The 21829-nt window shown below is 45.0% G+C and overlaps 1 protein-coding gene across 2 annotated transcripts in view; it reads left to right on the forward strand.

Moving 5' to 3' along the window:
* LOC140714359 (SH2 domain-containing adapter protein F-like) overlaps positions 1-21829 on the forward strand; it is a 239109-nt gene that overhangs the window by 146533 nt on the left and 70747 nt on the right. Inside the window, exon 4 of one of the 2 annotated variants that reach the window (XM_073025550.1) lies at positions 13629-13787. The exons of the other annotated variant lie outside the window; for it this stretch is intronic. Within the exon in view, the coding sequence (XP_072881651.1) occupies positions 13629-13787 (159 nt within the window). The remainder of the gene's footprint in view (positions 1-13628; positions 13788-21829) is intronic. 2 annotated transcript variants of the gene reach the window in all.

The raw sequence follows: 21829 nt of genomic DNA on the forward strand, positions 1-21829 counted from the left end.
GAGAGTTCTGCACCAATCAGCCTCTGTGTGAATAGTTATTTCCAGCCAACCCCTGAAGTGAATATTTAACTCACTCAAGGAAACAGTCCTTTGCTTTTATCCATGGAAACTCTGGCTTTGGCGAAGACAGACCCATTGTTTCGTTCTCCTGTATAACTTAGCCCATGTCATTCCCGAGTCGTCCATTCTTCCGTTTTTCTCCATGAAAGACGGATGACCTCTTCCAGTCCCACAGCCCCCCCCCCCCCCCAGGGTTTGGTGCTCCTCCAGTTCTGACCTCTGGATAAGCTCTGACTGACTTAGCAAATCTACACCTTGACAAACATGAGAAAATCAGCAGACGCTGGAAATCCAAAGCACACAAAATGCTGCATGAACTCAGCAGGTCTAGCAGCATCTATGGTACAGAATAAAGAGTCGTCGCTTTGGGTTGAGACCCTTCATCAGCACTGGAAAGGAAGGGGAGGAGTCAGAGTAAGTAGGTGGGAGGAGGGGAGAAAGAAATACAAGGTGGTAGGTAATAGGTGAAACTGGGAGAGGGGGAGGAGGTGAACTAAAGAGCTGGAAAGTTGATTAGTGGAAGAGATAAAAGGCTGGAGAAGGGAGAATCTGATAGGAGAGGACAGAAGACCATGAAAGAAAGGGAAGGGGGAGGAGCACCAGAGGGAGATGATGGGTAGGTAATGAGATAGGATAAGAAAGGAAAACAGGAACAGGGAATGGTAAAGAAGAGGGCAGGGCAATTACCGGAAGTTCGAGAAATAGATGTGCATGCCACAGGTAGGCGGCTACCCAGATGGAATATAAATCTACACCTTGACTAGGTTATTTAGTAACTCATTACCTCTGTACGTGAGGCACTTGGGGTGCCTGGCCAATACAATAAAACTGACAATCTACATAGCGCCACAGCACCAGGACCAGATTTTCTGGAGTTCATTGATATCAGAAACACAATTTATTTCTCTTTAATTCAGTACACTGTATAATGATTTGATCTGTATAAACAGTATGCTAGACAAGCTTTTCACTCTAACTTGGTACACATGAGAACAGTAAACCAAAAGCCATATCATCTGATCCATCAGATTGCAGATTATTGGATTGAATTTTAAGTGGAGTATAATGTTGAGTCTTTATACAGCACAGGTGAGGGCCTCATCTGGAGTATTGAGAGCAACTTTAGGCTCCTTATCTTCGAAAGGATGTGCTGACACTGGAGAGAGTTTAGAGGAGGTTCATTGAAGAAGATTCCAGGTTTGAATGACTTGTCATGTGAAGAGCGTTTGATGGCTCTGGGCCTGTACTCACTAGAATTCAGAAGAATAAGGTGTGACCTCATTGAAACCCATCGAATGGTGTAAGGCCTCAAAGGAGTGGATGTGGAGAGGATGTTTCCTACAGTGAGAGATTGTAGGACCAGAGGACACAGCCTCAGAATAGGGAGTGTTCTTTTAGAATGGAAATGAGGAGGAATTTCTTTAGCAAGAAAGTGGTGAATCTGTGGAATTTGTTGCTGCGGGCAGCTGTGGAGGCCATGTCTTTAGGTAGATGAGAGATAGATACTTTAGTGATCCTAAAGGAAATTACAGCGTCACAGTAGCATTACAGGTGCACAGATACACAAATATTAGAAGAGCAGTAAGAAAGAATAAAAAATAAGTTACCACAAACAGTCTAACAGGAGGCGGTCATCACTTCCCCGGCTATAGGTTGACTCATTATAGAGCCTAATGGCCGAGGGTAAGAATAACCTTATTTAGCTCTCTTTGGAGCAGTGCAGTTGTCTTAGTCTTTTACTGAAAGTGCTCCTCTGTTTAGCCAAGGTGACATGCAGAGGGTGAGAAACATTGTCCAGAATTGCCAGGATTTTCCGTAGGGTGCTTTGTTCTACCACAGCCTCCAGTGTGTCCAGTTTGACTCCTATAACAGAGCCAGCCTTTCTAATCAAGTTATTGAGTCTGTTGGCATCACCTGTGTTGATGCCATTGCCACTGCACACCACCGCATAGAAGATTGTATTGGCAGCAGCAGACTGGTAGAACCTGTGATGGAGAGACCTGCGTACTCTAACAGACCTCAGTCTCCTCAGGAAGTAGAGGCAACTCTGGCCCTTCTTGTACACAGCCTCTGTGTTGGTGCTCTACTCGTCTGTCATCCAGGAGCAGCCCCAGATACTTGTAGGTCTTCACCGTCTTCACCATATCCATGTCCCCACCCTCAACAGTAACAGGGAGCAGTTCAGGCTTAGTCTTCCTAAAGTCCATCACCATCTCCTTTGTCTTACTGATATTGAGCTGCAGATGATTCAGCTTGCACTATTTGACGAAGTCCTCCACCAGGGCCCTGTATTCATCCTCCCATCCTCCCTTTATACACCCAATTATTACTGAGTCGTCAGAGAATTTCTGCAGATGACATGATTCAGTGTTGTATCTAAAGTCTGAGGTGTACAGGGTAAACAGGAAGGGAGCCAATACATTCCCCTGTGGCCCCCAGTGTTGCTTATAGCCAGGTCTGACACACAGCTCTGAAACCACTCAAACTGTCGTCTGCCAGTCAGGTAGTCCATTATCCAGGACACAATGGAAATGCCAGTCTGCATTGAACAGAGCTCTTCCCCCAGCAGTGAGGGCTGTATCGTATTGAAGGGACTTGAGAAATCAAAGAACATGATCCTCTCCGTGCTGCCCTGCTTATCCCAATGGGAGTAGGCTCTGTTCAGCAGGTAGATGACAGCATTGTTGACTCCAATGTGCTCCTGGTAGGCAAACTGCAAGGGATCGAGGGCTGATCTGGCCAGGGGTCAGACGTGAGCCAGGACCAGCCTCTCTAGGGTCTTCATGGTGTGTATTTAAGGCAGAAGTCGTTAGATTCTTGATTAGTCAGGGCATGAAGGGATACAGGGAGAAGGCAAGAGACTGGGGCTGAGAGGGAAATGGATCAATCGTGATGGAAGACTCGATGGACCAAATGGCCTAATTCTGCTCCTATATCTTACTACCAGAGTCTGACATACAAAAGATTGTTGGTGTTGCTCCACAAGCTTGCGAAGTTCCTTGAACCCCCTTCTGCCCTTTGACCCAGGGGTCACTGTTTTGCAGAGCTAAATTCACATCGATTGATCAACTGCCAATTAGGAGCAACTGTGGATTCTACAGGGAGGAGAAATTGGATTGCTATTGATTGTGTGCTTAGAATTATGGTCTGTTTATAGATCAGATAACTGAGTTGTTTTCTTATCAGAGTTCCAGTTATCTGGATGTCACGGAAGTTACTGTATGTTTTCCCTCCTTACCCATCCCTCCTATACTAGAGGCAGTTCTGCATTATGTGGGCAGATTGGTAGCTAGTGGTTAGCACAATGTTTTACAGTACCAGCGAATTGGGTTCAATTACCATACAAAATGCTGGTAGAACGCAGCAGGCTAGGCAACATCTATAGGAAGAAGCAAGTCGACGTTTTGGGCTGAGACCCTTCATTAGGACTAACTGAAAGAAAAGGTAGTAAGAGATCTGAAAGTAGGAGGGGGAGTGGGAAATCCGAAATAATAGGAGAAGACAGGAGGGGGTGGGGTGAAGGTAAGAGCTGGAAAGGTGATTGGCAAAAGGGATACAGAGCTGGAGAAGGGAAAGGAACATGCGACAGGAGGCCTAGGGAGAAAGAAGGGGGGAGGGGAGCACCAGAGGGAGATGGAGAGCAGGCAAGGAGTGATTGTGAGAGGGACAGAGAGAAAAAAGGAGAAGAAAAAGGAAATAAATAAATAGATAGATAGATAGATAAATAAGGGATGGGGTAAGAAGGGGAGGGGGGCACTAACAGAAGTTAGAGGAATCAATGTTCTTGCCATCTGGTTGGAGGCAACCCAGACAGAATAGAAGATGTTGTTCCTCCAACCTGAGTGTGGCTTCATCTTGACAATAGAGGAGGCCATGGATAGACATATCAGAATGGGAACGGGATGTGGAATTAAAATGTGTGGCCACTGGGAGATCCTGCTTTTTCTGGCGGACCGAGCGTAGGTGTTCAGCGAAACGGTCTCCCAGTCTGCGTCGGGTCTCACCAATATATAAAAGGCCACACCGGGAGCACCGGACGCAGTATACCACACCAGCCGACCCACAGGTGAAGTGTCGCCTCACCTGGAAGGACTGTCTGGGGCCCTGAATGGTGGTGAGGGAGGAAGTGTGAGCAGGTGTAGCACTTGTTCCGCTTACAAGGATAAGTGCCGGGAGGGGGATTGGTGGGAAGGGATGGGTAGGATTTTCCGTTGAAGGGCATTGTTTTTTTCAAACAAGGCAGTGATGCAGCCAGTCAATGTACTCCCCACTACACATCTATAGAAGTTTGTTAAAGTGTTAGGTGCCATGCTGAACCTCTGCAAACTCCTCAGGAAGTAGAGGTGCTGCCGTGCTTTTACATGCCGGGCCCCAGACAGGTCCTCCGAAACGATAACACCAAGAAATTTAAAGTTGCTGAGCCCCCATTGAGGACCGGCTCATGGATCTCTGGTTTCCTTCTCCTAAAGTCAATAAGCAGAATTTGGTCTTGTTGACATTGAGGTTATAGTTATGGCACCACCCGGCCAGGCTTTCATTCCTAAATGCTGGTTGATCAGATGTGCCTCTGATGGGCTGGCTGAATCTTATGACCCTCTGAGATTGTTTCGATCCTGTGCAGTGGCCTGTCCATACCAGATGGTGATGAGTCCCGTCAGAATGCTCTCCACAGTAAATTTGTACAAGTTTGCTGGAGTCTTTGGTGACATACCAAATCTGATCAAACTCTGACATGCCTTCCTCACAATTGCATCAATGTACTGGGCCCAGGGTAGACCGTCCGAGGTGTTGATGCCCCGGAACTTGATGCTCACCTCTTCCCAGCTGATCCCTCAATGAGGATCAGTGTGGGTTCCTCAGAGTTTCCCTTCCTGAAGTCCACCGTCAGTTCCTTGGTCTTACTGACATAGTGTGCAAGCTTGTTGTTGCAATACCACTTAATCAGCCGATTTATCTCATTCCTGTAAGCCTCCTCGTCACCAGAATCTGCCTGATGCTACATGCTGTGAAAGGAATTAAAGCATTAAACAGTTCACGCCAACCCTGTGCTCTGCAGGAGTGAAGATTCCAATGAAATTAATGCAGGTCGAATTCACCAAATTAACACATGCAGAGTGTTAGAGGAACTGGAAAGGAAGGGGGAAGGTGGCAGAATAAGAAGGAGGGGCACCAGAGGGAAATGAGAGGGGTCCTTCCTCTAATGCCCCTCTTCCCCTCTTTCCTATGGTCCACTCTCCTCTCCTATCAGGTTCCTTCTTCTTCAGCCTTTTACCTTTTCCACCTATCCCCTCCCAGCTTCTCCCTTCAAACCCCCTCCCCCACCCACTAGGCTTCACCTATCACCTTCTAATGTCCCCTCCCCCACTTTATTATTCTGGCTTCTTCCCCCTTCCTTTCTATTCCTGATGAAGGGTCCTGGCCCAAAACGTCAACTGTTTATTCCTCTCCTTAAATGTTGTCTAACCTGCTGAATTCCTCCAGTGTTTTGTGTGTGTTACCCTGGATGTCCAGCATCTGCTGAATCTCTTGTGTTCAGAATTCAGCACTGGTTGTTTGTGTGATGATTGGATGGGAAAGTGAGATATGGCCCATATTGCAGGCCTCCATGTAATGGACAACCTCTCCTAGGATGGAGACTATCAGATGCAAAGTTCCCTCTGCAAAGTCCAATGCTGCTCTCCTAGAATCAGGCCAATACAGCTTACGTGCAGAGTTACGAACAGCTTACACTTTCTCTTCAAATGTTGCCAGAGCTGGGACAGATTAAATAAAGCTGCCTCTCTACTGACCTGGGGCATAGTTACACAAAGTTAAGCTTCATTTGTCACTGTCCTGTCACACTTCCAAGGCAGAGAATGCATTTGGGTGAACGGCCTGGTGATGTTCTGGGGATATATCCATGCCCCAGTAATCATGGGGAGGGAACACACAGTGTCCAGGACTGCTGGCCGCCTCAGGTGATAAGTGCCGTTCTGCGTGCGGATATGAACATTTTAATGTAGCTTGTTTAGTTGCTGTTAATGTCAACAATTGTTTTGTAAAAATTACATTTCTAAAATACTACAAGAAACACACCATGGTAGTCATTTTTTCCACCTAGGGGCCAGGGGAATCCTCAGAGATCTTTTTACAAAGATGTCCTCCCTAGGTCTCCAATGTATGGGGTGGGGGGAACAATCCTCATAAAAAGACCTCCACTGAGAACCCCCCTCCCTCCTTTGTTCCCAGGTGAAAAGAAACAACTGCCGCTATGTGTTTATTCTAGCATTGTAATTTACAATCAATGAAGTTGTAAATAAATAGGGGATATCACACTGATGCCCAGGGCACTGTAGACACCCAGGACAGCACCAAGAGGGCTGGGAGAGGCCGTGTAGCACAGGTACCTGGAGTGTGTAAAGGTGCTGTCCTGATAGATATGTGAATCGGGGCAGCACCCTTACACATTCCAGGTACATATGCTACACAGCCTCTTCCAGCCCTCTTGGTGCTGTCCTGGGTGTCTACAGTGCCATGGGCATCAGTGTGATTTTTTTTTGTTTTAAAAAGACCATTTTGCCAAGAAGCACTGTCTGTAGAGCAGATACATAGTACTTTTGCTTACTGCTCAAGAGGTGAGGTATAAGACGATGAGGTATGTTAATTTTGTTAAGTTACTTAGTTCAAAGAAGTTTGCAAACCACATTGATATTATCATTTAGTATATCAAATAGCTGATATGTGAATAGTTGGAAGATAAATATACTCAAAAGCGTCCACTTCACAGCATAAATTGTGGGTACCTAGGATGTCTGTCTCCAGAGGCTTTTAGACCACTTGTGTTAAAAGCTTATCTGAAAAAATAACGTGTGTGAAGTCATCCAAGTGGTAGAGAATCTGTAAATGTAGAGATTCCAGGTTTTTTCAGAATGGTCCAAGATAATCAAGAAGAATGATAGAAACACAGGGTGAACTGGAATCCATTCCTCTGCCTTTGATTTCTGTGACAAATGACTGGTTCATCTGCGACTCATGGGAACGTCCTTTTAGCTTATAGAAATTGTACCTGTATTTCGGAAATCCTTTGTGTTTTAGAAATAGTTTGAAATTGGGGAATCTTTTATAAGATAGAAATCCTCTGTGAGTTTTAAATGTGTTTTAAGAATGTTGTTTGAATTTAAACGAGTATCAATGAAAATGAAGGAACTGCATTTAAACTACTTTGTTAGCCGGAAGTATCTTCTCCTTGGGAGGCAGGACCCACCACTCAAATAGTGGGTATTGGCATCTAAACTCACCATGGGGACTAAACAAGGAAGTGAACTAGTCTTTGAAGATTAGGCAGTTACAACACAACTTTCCTTTAGTGAAAGCATCATTGGCTAACTCTATTGGATAAGGCTTAAGGACTTCATATGAGTTTGGAACTTCGTGGTCAGCAACCCCAATACTGTCACTGGGGACAAAGAGGGATGAGGGTATCCTGGTAAACTTGCAGCTGGAGCTGCCAAAAATAGCTATCTGTGAATCCTGGAGGCAGGCCGTGGAGCACTGTGCTCCACCTAGCTGCCCAGGCAATGTTCCAGGGATATGTCTGTACAAGTAACCTTGGGGAGGGAACATGCAGTGTCCGTTGGACACCATGGAGGTGTTCCAGAACCATTGGGACCACAGGAGATAAATCAAGTCAAGTCAAGTCACTTTTTATTGTCATTTCGACCATAAATGCTGGTGCGGTACACAGTAAAAACGAGACAACATTTTTCAGGACCATGGTGCTACATGAAACAGTACAAAAACTACACTGAACTATGTAAAACAACACAGAAAAAAAAACTACACTAGACTACAGACCTTCCCAGGACTGCATAAAGTGCACAAAAACAGTGCAAGCATTACAATAAATAATAAACAAGACAATAGGGCAGTAAGTTGGTGTCAGTCCAGGCTCTGGGTATTGAGGAGTCTGATAGCTTGGGGGAAGAAACTGTTACATAGTCTGGTCGTGAGAGCCCGAATGCTTCGGTGCCTTTTCCCAGATGGCAGGAGGGAGAAGAGTTTGTATGAGGGGTGTGTGGGGTCCTTCATAATGCTGTTTGCTTTGCGGATGCAGCGTGTAGTGTGAACGTCCGTAATGGCAGGAAGAGAGACCCCGATGATCTTCTCAGCTGACCTCACTATCCGCTGCAGGGTCTTGCGATCCGAGACGGTGCAATTTCCGAACCGGGCAGTGATGCAGCTGCTCAGGATGCTCTCAATACAACCCCTGTAGAATGTGATGAGGGTGGGTGGGAGATGGACTTTCCTCAGCCTTTGCAGAAAGTAGAGACACTGCCATCCTGGACAGGAATGAGAACATTTTAATTTAGTTTAGTTTGAGTTAGTGGTTGTGTTATTCACTGTTATTGTCTCTGTGTTTGTTGTGGTTTTGTGGAATTAAATTTGTAATAAACTAATCTTTGGAAAAAGGCAGGGAGTGTACAGGCTGGAGAGGACAGTTCCCCCCTATGCTGTCCCATAAACACCCCCAAGGCAGGGCAATACAGATCAGAAAGGATGCTGTGTACTGCATTCAGAGCTTTGATCTCCCGGATCCCTGCAGTGTTCTGATGTACTGGGGGGACTCCATTCTTCTGCACTCGTTATTTTCATGTTATGTAATTCAGTAATGACAAACCTGCTTCCGATAAGTTAGCCGGGTTTACTGTTGTGTGCACAAACATGGTGAGTTACAGCTACAATGCACATAGAATATAAAACTTAGAATACCACAGCACAGTATAGGTCCTTCAGCCCACAGTGTGGTGCCGACCTTTGAACCTATTCCAAGATCAATCTAACCCTTCCCTCCCACACAGCCCTCCATTTTTCCATCATACATGTATCGATCCAAGAATTTCTTAAATGTCTGTAATATAAATGCTTCTACCACCATCCTTGGTAGGGCATTTCACACACCCACCACTCTGTGTAAAAACCTACCTCTGACATCCCCTGATACATTCGTAACAAGGTGGATGAATTGAATGTGCAGATAGTTATTAATGAATATGATATAGTTGGGATCACAGAGACATGGCTCCAGGGTGACCAAGGATGGGAGCTCAACATCCAGGGATATTCAATATTCAGGAGGGATAGACAGGAAAGAAAAGGAGGTGGGGTGGCATTGCTGGTTAGAGAGGAGATTAACGCAATAGAAAGGAAGGACATTAGCCTGGAGGATGTGGAATCGATATGGGTAGAGCTGCATAACACTAAGGGGCAGAAAACGCTGGTGGGAGTTGTGTATAGGCCACCTAACAGTAGTAGTGAGGTTGGGGATGGCATTAAACAGGAAATTAGAAATGCGTGCAATAAAGGAACAGCAGTTATAATGGGTGACTTCAATTTACATATAGATTGGGTGAACCAAATTAGTAAAGGTGCTGAGGAAGAGGATTTCTTGGAATGTATGCGGGATGGTTTTCTGAACCAACATGTCGATGAACCAACTAGAGAGCAGGCCATTCTAGATTGGGTATTGAGCAATGAGGAAGGGTTAGTTAGCAATCTTGTCGTGCGAGGCCCCTTGGGTAAGAGTGACCATAATATGGTGGAATTCTTCACTAAGATGGAGAGTGACATAATTAATTCAGAAACAAAGGTTCTGAACTTAAAGAAGGGTAACTTTGAAAGTATGAGACGTGAATTAGCTAAGATAGACTGGCAAATGATACTTAAAGGGTTGACGGTGGATATGCAATGGCAAGCATTTAAAGATCGCATGGATGAACTACAACAATTGTTCGTCCCAGTTTGGCAAAAGAATAAACCAGGGAAGATAGTGCACCCGTGGCTGACAAGGGAAATTAGGGATAGTATCAAGTCCAAAGAAAAAACATATAAATTAGCAAAAAAAAAAGCGGCACACCTGAAGACTGGGAGAAATTCAGAGACCAGCAGAGGAGGACAAAGGGCTTAATTAGGAAAGGGAAAAAAGATTATGAGAGAAAGCTGGCAGGGAACATAAAAACTGACTGTAAAAGCTTTTATAGATACGTGAAAAGAAAAAGATTGGTCAAGACAAATGTAGGTTCTTTACAGTCAGAAACAGGTGAATTGATCATAGGGAACATAGACATGGCAGACCAATTGAATAACTACTTTGGTTCTGTCTTCACTAAGGAGGACATAAATAATCTTCCGGAAATAGTAAGGGACCGAGGGTCTAGTGAGATGGAGGAACTGAGGGAAATACATGTTAGTAGGGAAGTGGTGTTAGGTAAATTGAAGGGATTAAAGGCAGATAAATCCCCAGGGCCAGATGGTCTGCATCCCAGAGTGCTTAAGGAAGTAGCCCAAGAAATAGTGGATGCATTAGTGATAATTTTTCAAAACTCCTTAGATTTTGGATTAGTTCCTAAGAATTGGAGGGTGGCTAATGTAACCCCACTTTTTAAAAAAGGAGGGAGAAAGAAACCGGGGAATTATAGACCGGTTAGTCTGACATCAGTGGTGGGGAAAATGCTGGAGTCGGTTATCAAAGATGTGATAACAGCACATTTCGAAAGAGGTGAAATCATTGGACAAAGTCAGCATGGATTTGTGAAAGGAAAATCATGTCTGACTAATCTTATAGAATTTTTTGAAGATGTAACTAGTAGAGTGGATAGGGGAGATCCAGTGGATGTGGTATATTTAGATTTTCAAAAGGCTTTTGACAAGGTCCCACACAGGAGATTAGTGTGCAAACTTAAAGCACACGGTATTGGGGGTATGGTATTGATGTGGATAGAGAATTGGTTGGCAGACAGGAATCAAAGAGTGGGAGTAAACGGGACCTTTTCAGAATGGCAGGCAGTAACTAGTGGGGTACCGCAAGGTTCAGTACTGGGACCCCAGTTGTTTACAATATATATTAATGATTTAGACAAGGGAATTAAATGCAGCATCTCCAAGTTTGCGGATGACACGAAGCTGGGCGGCGGTGTTAGCTGTGAGGAGGATGCTAAGAGGATGCAGGGTGACTTGGATAGGTTAGGTGAGTGGGCAAATTCATGGCAGATGCAATTTAATGTGGATAAATGTGAGGTTATCCACTTTGGTTGCAAGAACAGGAAAACAGATTATAATCTGAACGGTGGCCGATTAGGAAAAGGGGAGGTGCAACGAGACCTGGGTGTCATTGTACACCAGTCATTGAAGGTGGGCATGCAGGTACAGCAGGTGGTGAAAAAGGCAAATGGTATGTTGGCATTCATAGCAAAAGGATTTGAGTACAGGAGCAGGGAGGTTCTACTGCAGTTGTACAAAGCCTTGGTGAGACCGCACCTAGAATATTGTGTGCAGTTTTGGTCCCCTAATCTGAGGAAAGACATTCTTGCCATAGAGGGAGTACAGAGAAGGTTCACTAGATTGATTCCTGGGATGGCAGGACTTTCATATGAAGAAAGACTGGATCGACTAGGCTTACACTCACTGGAATTTAGAAGATTGAGGGGGGATCTTATTGAAACGTATAAAATTCTAAAGGGATTGGACAGGCTAGATGCAGGAAGATTGTTTCCGATGTTGGGGAAGTGCAGAACGAGGGGTCACAGTTTAAGGATAAAGGGGAAGCCTTTTAGGACCGAGATGAGGAAAACCTTCTTCACACAGAGAGTGGTGAATCTGTGGAATTCTCTGCCACAGGGAACAGTTGAAGCCGGTTCATTGGCTATATTTAAGAGGAAGTTAGATATGGCCCTTGTGGCTAAAGGAATCAGTGGGTATGGAGAGAAAGCAGGAACAGGTTTCTGAGTTGGATGATCAGCCATGATCACACAGAATGGCGGTGCAGTCTCAAAGGGCCGAATGGCCTACTCCTGCACCTATTTTCTATGTTTCTATGATACCTTCCTAAAATTCCTTAAAATTATGCTCCCTTCTATTAACCATTTCTGTCCTGGGAAAAAATGTCTCTCGCTATCCACCCTATCTATGTCTCTTATCATCTTGTACACCTCTATCAAGTCACCTCTCATCCTCCTTCACTCCAAAGAGAAAAGCTCCAGCTTGTTCATCCTATCTTCATAAGACGTGATTTTTAATCCAGGCAGCATGCTGGTAAATCTCCTCTGCCCCCTCTCTAAAAGCTGCCACATCCAGACAGCACTGAACACAATATTCCAAGTGTGGTCTAACTAGGGTTTTTTTAGAGCTGCAATATTACCTTGCAGCTCTAGAACTAATGAAGGCCAACACACCATACACCTTCTTGACCACCCTATCAACCTGCGCGTCAACTTTGAGGGTTCGATATATGTGGACCCAAGACTGCATAAGGCATAAGAGCAGATTCAGGCCATTCAGCTCACTGAGTAGTCTGCTCTGCAATTTGATCATGGCTGATCTATTTTCCCTCTCAAGCCCATTCTCCTGCCTCTTCGCCATGACTGTTACATGCTTACTAATCAAGAACCCATTAACCTATGCTTTAAATACGTGCAATGACTCACCTCTGTTCATCCAACTCAGAAACCTGTTCCTGCTTTCTCTCCATACCCCCTGATCCCTTTAGCCACAAGGGCCATATCTAACTTCCTCTTATTTGCAAAACTTGCTTGCAGCAGCATCATAGGCAAGTAGGTTAAAAAAAAATCACGTCTACATAAAATTAAACCACATATGACATAGGTGCAGAACTAGATCCCTCAGCCCATCGAATCTGCTCTTCCGTTCCGGCATGGCCTATCCATTTTCCTTCTCAACCCCATTCTCCTGCCTTCTCCCCGCAACCGTTGGCACGCGGTGGCATGGAGAATGTGTAAACTCCTCACAGACAGCAGCAGAAATCAGATTTGAATCCAGTCTCTGGCACTGTGAGGAAGTGGCACAACTATCAACGCCCCCTGTACCTAATAAAGTGGCCACTGAATGTACGTTTGTGGCCTTCTTCTGCTGTAGCCCATACACTTCGAGGTTTGACATGTCATGTGTTCAGTAACATTGTGATTATTTGAGTTACTGTTACCTTCCTCTCAGCTTGAACCAGTCTGGCCATTCCCCTCTAACCTCTGACATTTACAAAGGGTTTTCACCCACAGAGCTCCCGCACCATTCTCTGTAAACTCTTGAGACTGTTGTGTGTGAAAATCCCAGGAGATCAGCAGTTTCTGAGATACTCAAACCACCCCATCTGGCACCAACTATCAGAATCACTTAAATTGCATTCCTTCCCCATTCGGATGTTTGGTCTGAGCAACGACTGAACCCTTTAACCATGTCTGCATGCTGCTATGCATTGAGCTGCTGCCGCATGATTGGCTGACTAGATGCATACGGTGACGAGCGGGTGTACTGGTGAACCAAATAAAGTGGCCTCTGAGTGTATATTTAAAAAGCCTTTCTGTAGCGCCGTTCACAAGCACGGGCAGTGGGTGGGGATACTGTTGCTGTTTTCTAACCCCTTTTCTATTCGGACCAAACGATTTATTTTTCCTTCTTAATTCTGCAACATTTTCTCAGCCTTCCTGCCTAACTGTTCTTATCTGTCTTTTTCTCCCCTTCTATTCTTGTTCTCTTCTCCTCTCCTGTCTCTCTCCCTCCCTCCATCGCCACCTCTGCAGTGGAGATTAAGGTAATTAAAGAGCTGCCTTGGCCCCCACCGGTGGGACAACTGGACAGAGCTCTGCCGGACCACGAAGGGGACATCCTGCCTTCTCACTGCCACCTCGTGCATCAGCAACTGCTGCCACAGACACAGCCCACGCTCGAAGACACCAGTGGTGGGTCCAACAATTCAATCTGTTACGGGCTAAAGTGTAACTGTTTTAACTGAGGAGTCCACCTCTGTTTCTCCCGTGTGAGTTGGAGAGGGAGGGGTCTCTCAGCTGACGGTGGGTTTTGCTACTCCTCTTGGAATGACCTACCCACTCCAGTGTTGGGACATGTAACCCCCCACTCCTCAGTCCTGGTTCTCCGAACTGACAGAGGGAGACTTCACTCCCTCCTTCCATTCCCACCCTATACTCCTCTACTTTGTCCAACTCGCCCTTCCTCCTCCCTTGCTCTCCTCTCCTACCCCTCCCTTCTCCCCATATCTCTCCTTCTCCCTTTCTCTCCCCTCCTCTCCTCTCTTCCTTTGCTCTTCTCCATTTCCTCTTCCTCCAGTTATCCTTCTCTATCCACTTTACCCTCCCCATCCTTTCTTCTCTTCCCTGTTCCTCCCATTCCTCTACATTCCCCTCCTCTGCCTCTTCACTCTCCTCACCTTCCTCAACTCTCTTATTCCTTACCCCTTCTCTCTCTTCCCCTTCCCTCCTCTTCTCCCCTTCCCCTCTCCTCCCTTCCCTCCTCTCTCTCCTCCCCTTCCTTCCCTCCTCTCTCTCCTCCCCTACCTTCCTTCCCTCCTCTCTCTCCTCCCCTTCCTTCCTTCCCTCCTCTCTCTCTTCACCCTCCCCTCCTCCCTACCTCTCTCTCCCCACTCCTTCATTATCCGCACTCCCTTCCCTCTCCACTCCTCGCACTCTCTAAAGCAGGTGTCCCCAACCTTTTTTATGCCGTGGACCAATACCATTAACCAAGAGGTCAGTGGACCCAGATTGGGAATTCCTGCTCTAAAGGCATGTTTTGGCCTGACACGCTGTCCAACTCTTGACTGAGACCAGTTGAAATGTTTACGACTCTGAGAGCTCTAGGTGAACAGCAGGAAAGTGTTCCCGGTGTCAAGTTGGCCAGCTACAAGAAGCTATTGACTGATCTCTGGGTAAAAGATTGATAAGTTGTGGGGTGGGGAAGAGCAGGGGAGAAGATGGGAAGTTGTTCCATTCCAAATCTATAAAGGAAGGAGGAAGTAAATTAAATCAATATTTCCAAAAGAAGTTGAGTTGATACTGAAAACAAAATCCAAGTAGTGACTAGGACAGTTAGATTAACTGGACTGGTCAGTATAAGCACAGTGGGCCGGATGCACATAGATTATAGAACAGTATATCGCAGTACAGGCCCTTTAGCCTGCAATGTTGTACCAGGCCTTTAACCTACACTAAGAATCAACCTATCCCTTCCATTCCCACACAGCCTCCACTTTCCCTCATCCATGTGCCTATCTAAGTGTCTCTTAAATGTCCCTAATGTATCAGCCTTGTCCATCTCCCTTGGCAGTGCATTCCTCAAGCCTGCAGTAGAAAGGCCTCTCAGTGGCTGTTCCCATGCCCAGCATTTTGTCTGTCTACCACAAGAGAGGCAAATCAGAAATTTAGAATTAGAAACCACATTGTGCGTTGTCAGTGGTGTGTAACCATCGGTCTCGCACCTACCAGTGATAGCTGGTATGGATTCAAGGCAAGCTGTGACCAAGAATTGAAAGCCCCATGGGAATGAGGAATATGACAAGACTTGCCCATGCCCAATGTAATGGAGATGTGGAATGGTTTGTCCAATTGATTGGCCTAGGTGCTAGTCTTTGTATGAAATCTCTGTGGCTTCAATGATTCCAGAAACACACAGAAACATAACGTACACAGTTAGACCTTAAAGCAAGAAAGTGTTGGAAACACCCAGGCAGTAAGGTTTCCCTGACCTGTCAATTGTTTCTGGTATTTTCTGTTTTTATTTCGGATTTCCAGGATTTTTAAGATTTAAAGCATCACGGTATTATAGCAGATAGTGTGATGCAGTTACAGCTCAGGGCATTCCGGAGTTGGGAGTTCAATTCTGCCGACGTCTGTAAGCAGCTTATATGTTCTCCCTGTGAGCACATGGGTTTCTTCCATGTGTTCTGGTTTCCTTCCACGTTCCGAAGATGTACTGGTCATTGTACATTGTCCTGTGATTAGGCCAGTGTTCAATCGCTGGGATGCTGGGTGGTGTGGCTCGTAGGGCCAGGAGGGCTTGCTTCATGTCATATCTCTAAAGAAAGAAAGTAAGAAAGTTAGTTAGTTGTAGCGTAAGGAAAGTCTTCCTTAACTTCTTAACTTACGTGGCACCTTTGGAGACCGACTTCACTCCTCCGGTTTTTGCCCCTTGCTGTACTGCACCAGTGCCAGCTGTTCTGCCAGATGTTAAGGCTGCAACCTCTGCCAATACTTCTCCAATCCCTACAATCTCTTCCAGATGCTGTGTAAAACCCACATCCTGGTGTATGGCAGGGTGCCTGATTCTATTTGAGACGCCATGGACTGTTTGACCACATCAGCAGCACTGTGGATATTCGAAGTTCAAAGTAAATTTATTATCAAAGTATGTATATAATCACCATATACACACTTGAGATTCATTTTCTTACAGGCATTTACAGGAAAATAAAGAAATACTGTAGAGATTATGAAAAACTATACATAACAAAGACTGACAAAACATCCAATGTGCAAAAGAGGGTAAATCATGCCAATAAGAAATTTAGAGTCATTGAAAAGTACAGCACTGAAACTGTCCCAGCTCCTCAACCCGTCTAGTACCGAACCATTTAGAATGCCTACTCCCATCAACTTGCACCGGGGACCATAACCCTCCATACCCCTACCATCCAGGAATCCATCCAAACTTCTCTTAAACGTTGAAATCAGGCTGGCATGCACCACTTCCGCTGACAGCTCATTCCACACACTCACGACCATCTGTGAAGTTTTCCCTCACGTTCCCCTTAAACTTTTCACCTTTCACCCTTAACCCATGACTTCTAGTTGTAGTCTCACCCAACCTTTGTGGAAAAAGCCTGCTTGCGTTTACCCTATCATCTATACCCCTCATAATTTTGTACACCTCTATCAAATCTCCTCTCAATCTTGTACGTTCTAAGGAATGAAGTTCAGACCTATGCAATCTTTCTGTTTAACTCAGGTCCTCTAGTCCTGCCAGCATCCTTGTAAATTTCTCTGTATCTTTCAACCATATTTACTTCTTTCCTGTAGTCAGGTGACCAAAACTGCATGCAATATTACATAATTAATAAGGTAAATAAATAATACTGGGAACATGAGATGTAAGTGAGTGCATGGCTTATGGAGTCAGTTCAGTGTTGTGGTGAGGGAAATTGTCCACATTAGTAACAAATCCTGATGGCTTTAGGGGTAACAACTGTTCCTGAAAATGGTGGAACCTTAGGCTGCTGTACATCCTGCCCGACGGTAGTAGCGAGAAGATAGCATGGCCTGGGTGGATATTTCGTTTCTGATTGGAGCATAGACCAGTACAGCACAGTGTAGGCTCTTCAGCCCTCAATATGATGCCAACTTTTTAAACTACCCCGATCAATCTAATCCTTCTATCCCACATCTTTCACCCGTGCGTCTATTTAAATATTGTTAATGTATCAGGCTCTACCACCACATCCAGTAGTGTGTTTCATACGCCCACCATTTTCAGAGTAAAAAAACCTCTGACATTCCCCCATACTTTACTCCAATCACCTTAAAAGTATGTCTTCTCATTTTAGCCATTGCTGCCCTGGGAAAAGGGTGCTGTCTGCCCTCTCATCATCTAATACACCTTTATAAGAGGCCACCTCTCATCCTCTTTTGCTCCAAAGAGAAAAGCCCTGGCTCGCTCAACCGATCCTCATAAGACATGCTCTCTCATCCAGGCACGTCATGGTAAATCTCCTTGGCACCCTCTCTAAAGCTTTCATATCCTTCCTATAATGAGGAGACCAGAAAAGGACACAATACTCCGTGTGGTTCAACAAGAGTTGCCTGGATTGTACATTTTGGCCACACTCTGTCTTCCTGATCTTGTTGAGATGCCCTTCCCCTTCCCAGTGACTGCTGGCCCACCTACCCTCCTTTGTGAGGGTGAAAGGTACCCAAAAAGAAGCAAAATTTAGCATTATAGTACCAAGTACTCATTACGCATATCCTCCTGCTTATAGAGTGACAAGTGCTGTGGAGTCAGAAGGAAATTAGATGTATCATTGGAGAGAGATGGAGTTTGAGGGATATTGGGAAGTGGGTTGGTGCAGCCTGTAATATGGTGCATAACTGTCTTGGGGATATGATGTGTCAGAGTGGTTGAAGGAAGTGGAGAGTGCATGGATAATTGGTGTTATAGAGAATGTATAGGGTTTGATGGATACAATTAACTAGGAGGCAGCCGTGATGATAAGGGGAGAACCTGATTGGTTGAGTTTAATGTCTGTCTACATTTGATGAACAAATAGACAGCTTCAGTTCAAAAATACCTTTTTTCCCTTTGCGAACTACTGCCACTAGAGATTTTAGGCATTACTTTTTGTTCCTCCTCTCCCTTATGCATGACTCTTCATTCATTTCTTGTTACCTTCCACCCAAAGTGTAATTTTCCAATAATCTTTACAGTTCCACCGCCTGCTGTAGAAAGCCTTTAATTTTTTGGAAAAGTGGAGCTGTCCATTGAAGATGTGCAAATAACAGCCCATGGAAACATTTAAAAATAAATATTAACTTTATTTGTCACATCTACATCAAAACATCCAAACTTGCAGTGAAATGCAACATTTGCATCAAATCAAGTCGGTGAGGATGTGTAAGGGCAGCCCGCAAGTGTCACTGCACTTCTGGTGGCCACACCTTATCAACCCTAGTCTATATGTCTTTGGAATGTGGGAGGAGGCCAGAGTACTCAGAGAAAATCCACATGGTCATAGGGAGAACGTACAAACTTCTTCCAGACAGTGGCAGAAATTGGACCGTGAAGGGTGATCGCTGGACTTTTAAAACAATTGCGCTAACCGTGTTGCCCCCAATTTCACCACCACTAGTGGGATATAATGCGGATACTTCGTCAAGTAAGATTCTGACCTGGTATAATAGAAACATAGAAAACCTACAGCACAATACAGGCCCTTTGGCCCACAAAGCTGTGCCGAACATGTCCTTACCTTAGAAATTACCTGGGGTTACCCATAGCCCTCTATTTTTCTGAGGTCCATGTACCCGTCCAGGAGTCTCTTAAAAGACCCTGTCGTATCCGCCTCCACCACCGTTGCCGGCAGCCCATTCTGCGCACTCATCACTCTCTACGTAAAAAACATACCCCTGACATTTCTAGGATATAATCTGGGCCAACTTTCCAGTAAGTTAGACGAGGGAGCTTTGAAACTTGATCTTTATATTTCGTGGTTCACAGTAATCTTCCAGTAGAAGATCCCTGATCAAAATCATGACAACTGACCTGTTAGAATACACTGTTGGATAAATAGTAAACATCTCCAACTAATTTACAGAGTGATCAGTGATACTTCTGTGCAGTCCCGAAAGAGTGTATCACTCTTAGAAGTAACAAACACAAAATACTGGAGGATATCTCAGCAAGTCAGGAGGGGAAGGAGCACAAGCTGGCAGGTGATAGGTGAGACTAGGTAGGTGGGTGGAGCATCTTTCGGGCTGAGACATTGAATCAGAAACTGGTGTGGATGGTTGTGCATCAAAGGGTCCTATGGCACTCTGTCCAAGCTAGGCAGAGAACTTCTGCTAGTTGGTATCCATAGCCTGACCAAAGAGAAACGATTATCTGTTTGTTACTAGTGTGTGGGAACTTGTTGTGTTTCTGGAAATTCCTCTTGGCTGTGATACGTTTTGGTACATTTTGAGCTGGTGAATGGCACTCAGGAATTTCAAATCTTATTTTCTTTTGGTGTAACTCTCCTCATGGCTGAATAGGTCTTTCAAACAAAGGGACAAATCAGTGGCCCATTAGGGCAGTGTATGCCCTTCCATCAGGCAGAAGCGGGGGGGGGGGGCAACAGTGTTGAGTTGGCTGGTCTTGCCCTGGTTGTTCTGGAGTCCAGGGACAGAGAATGGCATGGGGGGAAATAGGCACTGGATGCTGTTGTCGATCAATAGGAACATTGTGTGGCCGGGGTCCCCCTTCACCCAGGGCATGCCTTCTCATTGTACCGTCAGGAAGGAGATACAGAAGCCTGAAGGCACACACTCAGCAGTCAAGAACTGCTTCTTCCCCTCTGCCGTATGATTCCTAAATGGACATTAAACCAATGAACACTACTTCACTTTTTAAAAATATATATTTCTGTTTTGCACTATTTTTAATCTAACTATTTAATATATGTATATATACTTATTGTAATTGATTATTTATTTTTTCTTTCTATACTTATCATGTATTGCATTGAACTGCTGCCACTAAGTTAACAAATTTCACGACACATGCCAGTGATAATGCAGCTGTTTCTGATTCTGGGGTATGGTGGACATCTGGTTCTGTGCGAGAGAGGCCTACTGCCCTCCACAGTGCTGACACGTACATGAGCAGAGGATCAGAAAGCCACTTATCCCCACTGGCTTGTTCCACTGTTGATTGTGTGTCTTCAGTATGCCCGTCCCATTGAGAAGATTGGATGGACTCCTCACGTCATCAGTAAAACATGAAGAAGGTTACGCAATGTATTGACCCCCCCAGGAGCTGTGGCTAGCGATTAGTCCTCATTGGATTAGCTCTGTGGTTAGCTAATGATTAATGAGATTTATATATATATTTATATATATAAAATGTTGGAAGTACACACCTTCTGTTTCCACATATTGTACAGCAAATGCTTTCACATTTCCTTCCTCTCTTCTCTTTCCACTGCCAGAACCTCATTTCCAACCCCCCTGCCCCACCACGCTGCACCCTCTCCTCACGTCCATGTGAGCTGCTTCTGAGCTCTGGGTTCCTTAGTTGCCCGTGCGTGGTCCCAGCTGTAGATTAGCCAGTATCAACAGAGAGCTCGCGCCCACACTTTGCTGCGCTCTGGAGTCTGAGGCAGTATTTGTCATTCCCCTGCTCTGCCCAAACCAACATTGTTCAAAGTTCAAAGTCCATTTGTTATCTAAGTATGTGCTTAATAAAATAGTAGTTTTGTTTACTGCCAGTAAGTCATTGCTGTGTTTCACCAGCACCATCTTAAACTTGATGTCCTCTAGTGACGGTAATACACTGCCCTTATCTGGCCTGATCTACATGTGACTGTAAACCATGACGATCTTGGATTCAGATTCAGTTATTTATCAGATGTTACAAGGATGTTGCCTGGATTGGGGGGCATGCCTTGTGAGAATAGGTTGAGTGAACTTGGCCTTTTCTCCTTAGAGCGGCGGAGGATGAGAGGTGACCTGATAGAGGAGTATAAGATTATGAGAGCCATTGATGGTGTGAATAGCCAGAGGCTTTTTCCCAGGGCTGAAATAGTTGCCACAAGAGGACACAGGTTTAAGGTGCTGGGGAGTAGGTACAGAGGAGATGTCAGGAGTGAGTTTTTTACTCAGAGAGTGGTGAGTGCGTGGAATGGGCTGCCGGCAACAGTGGTGGAGGCGGATATGATAGGATCTTTTAAGAGACTTTTGGATAGGTACATGGAGCTTAGTAAAATAGAGGGCTATAGGTAAGCCTAGTAATTTTGGCACAACTTTGTGGGGTGAAGGGCCTGTACTGTGCTGTAGGTTTTCTATGTTTCTGTGTTTCCATCTTAGTGCAAAGTGATGGAAGTGGTCATCGTGTTGCTAAACTGCAGTGATTAGGGTTGTGCCAGTTGGTTTAAGAGTAGAATGGTTGAAGGGAGATTGAAGTTCTTGGATTGAACTTGAAACCCATCTGTGGAATGAGTTCTGTAGTGATCTATGACTGTATTCAATGGAGCTACAAAGAATAATAGTTAGCATGGTCTGGATGGGCCAAAGAGCTTGTTTCTGTGCAGTAGACTCTATGGCTGTAATAAAGTGAATCCTTTTCATATAATCCACAGATCAGTGAAAAGTCTTGCCTAGATTTACTCATTTTTGTAGACAAACCCCACTTTGTAGTATCAAAATTTTGGATATCACTTATCCAGAGCTGTGCACAGTAATTTAAA

The sequence above is a fragment of the Hemitrygon akajei genome, chromosome 21 (assembly GCF_048418815.1).
Source record: "Hemitrygon akajei chromosome 21, sHemAka1.3, whole genome shotgun sequence".
Lineage (NCBI taxonomy): Eukaryota > Metazoa > Chordata > Chondrichthyes > Myliobatiformes > Dasyatidae > Hemitrygon > Hemitrygon akajei.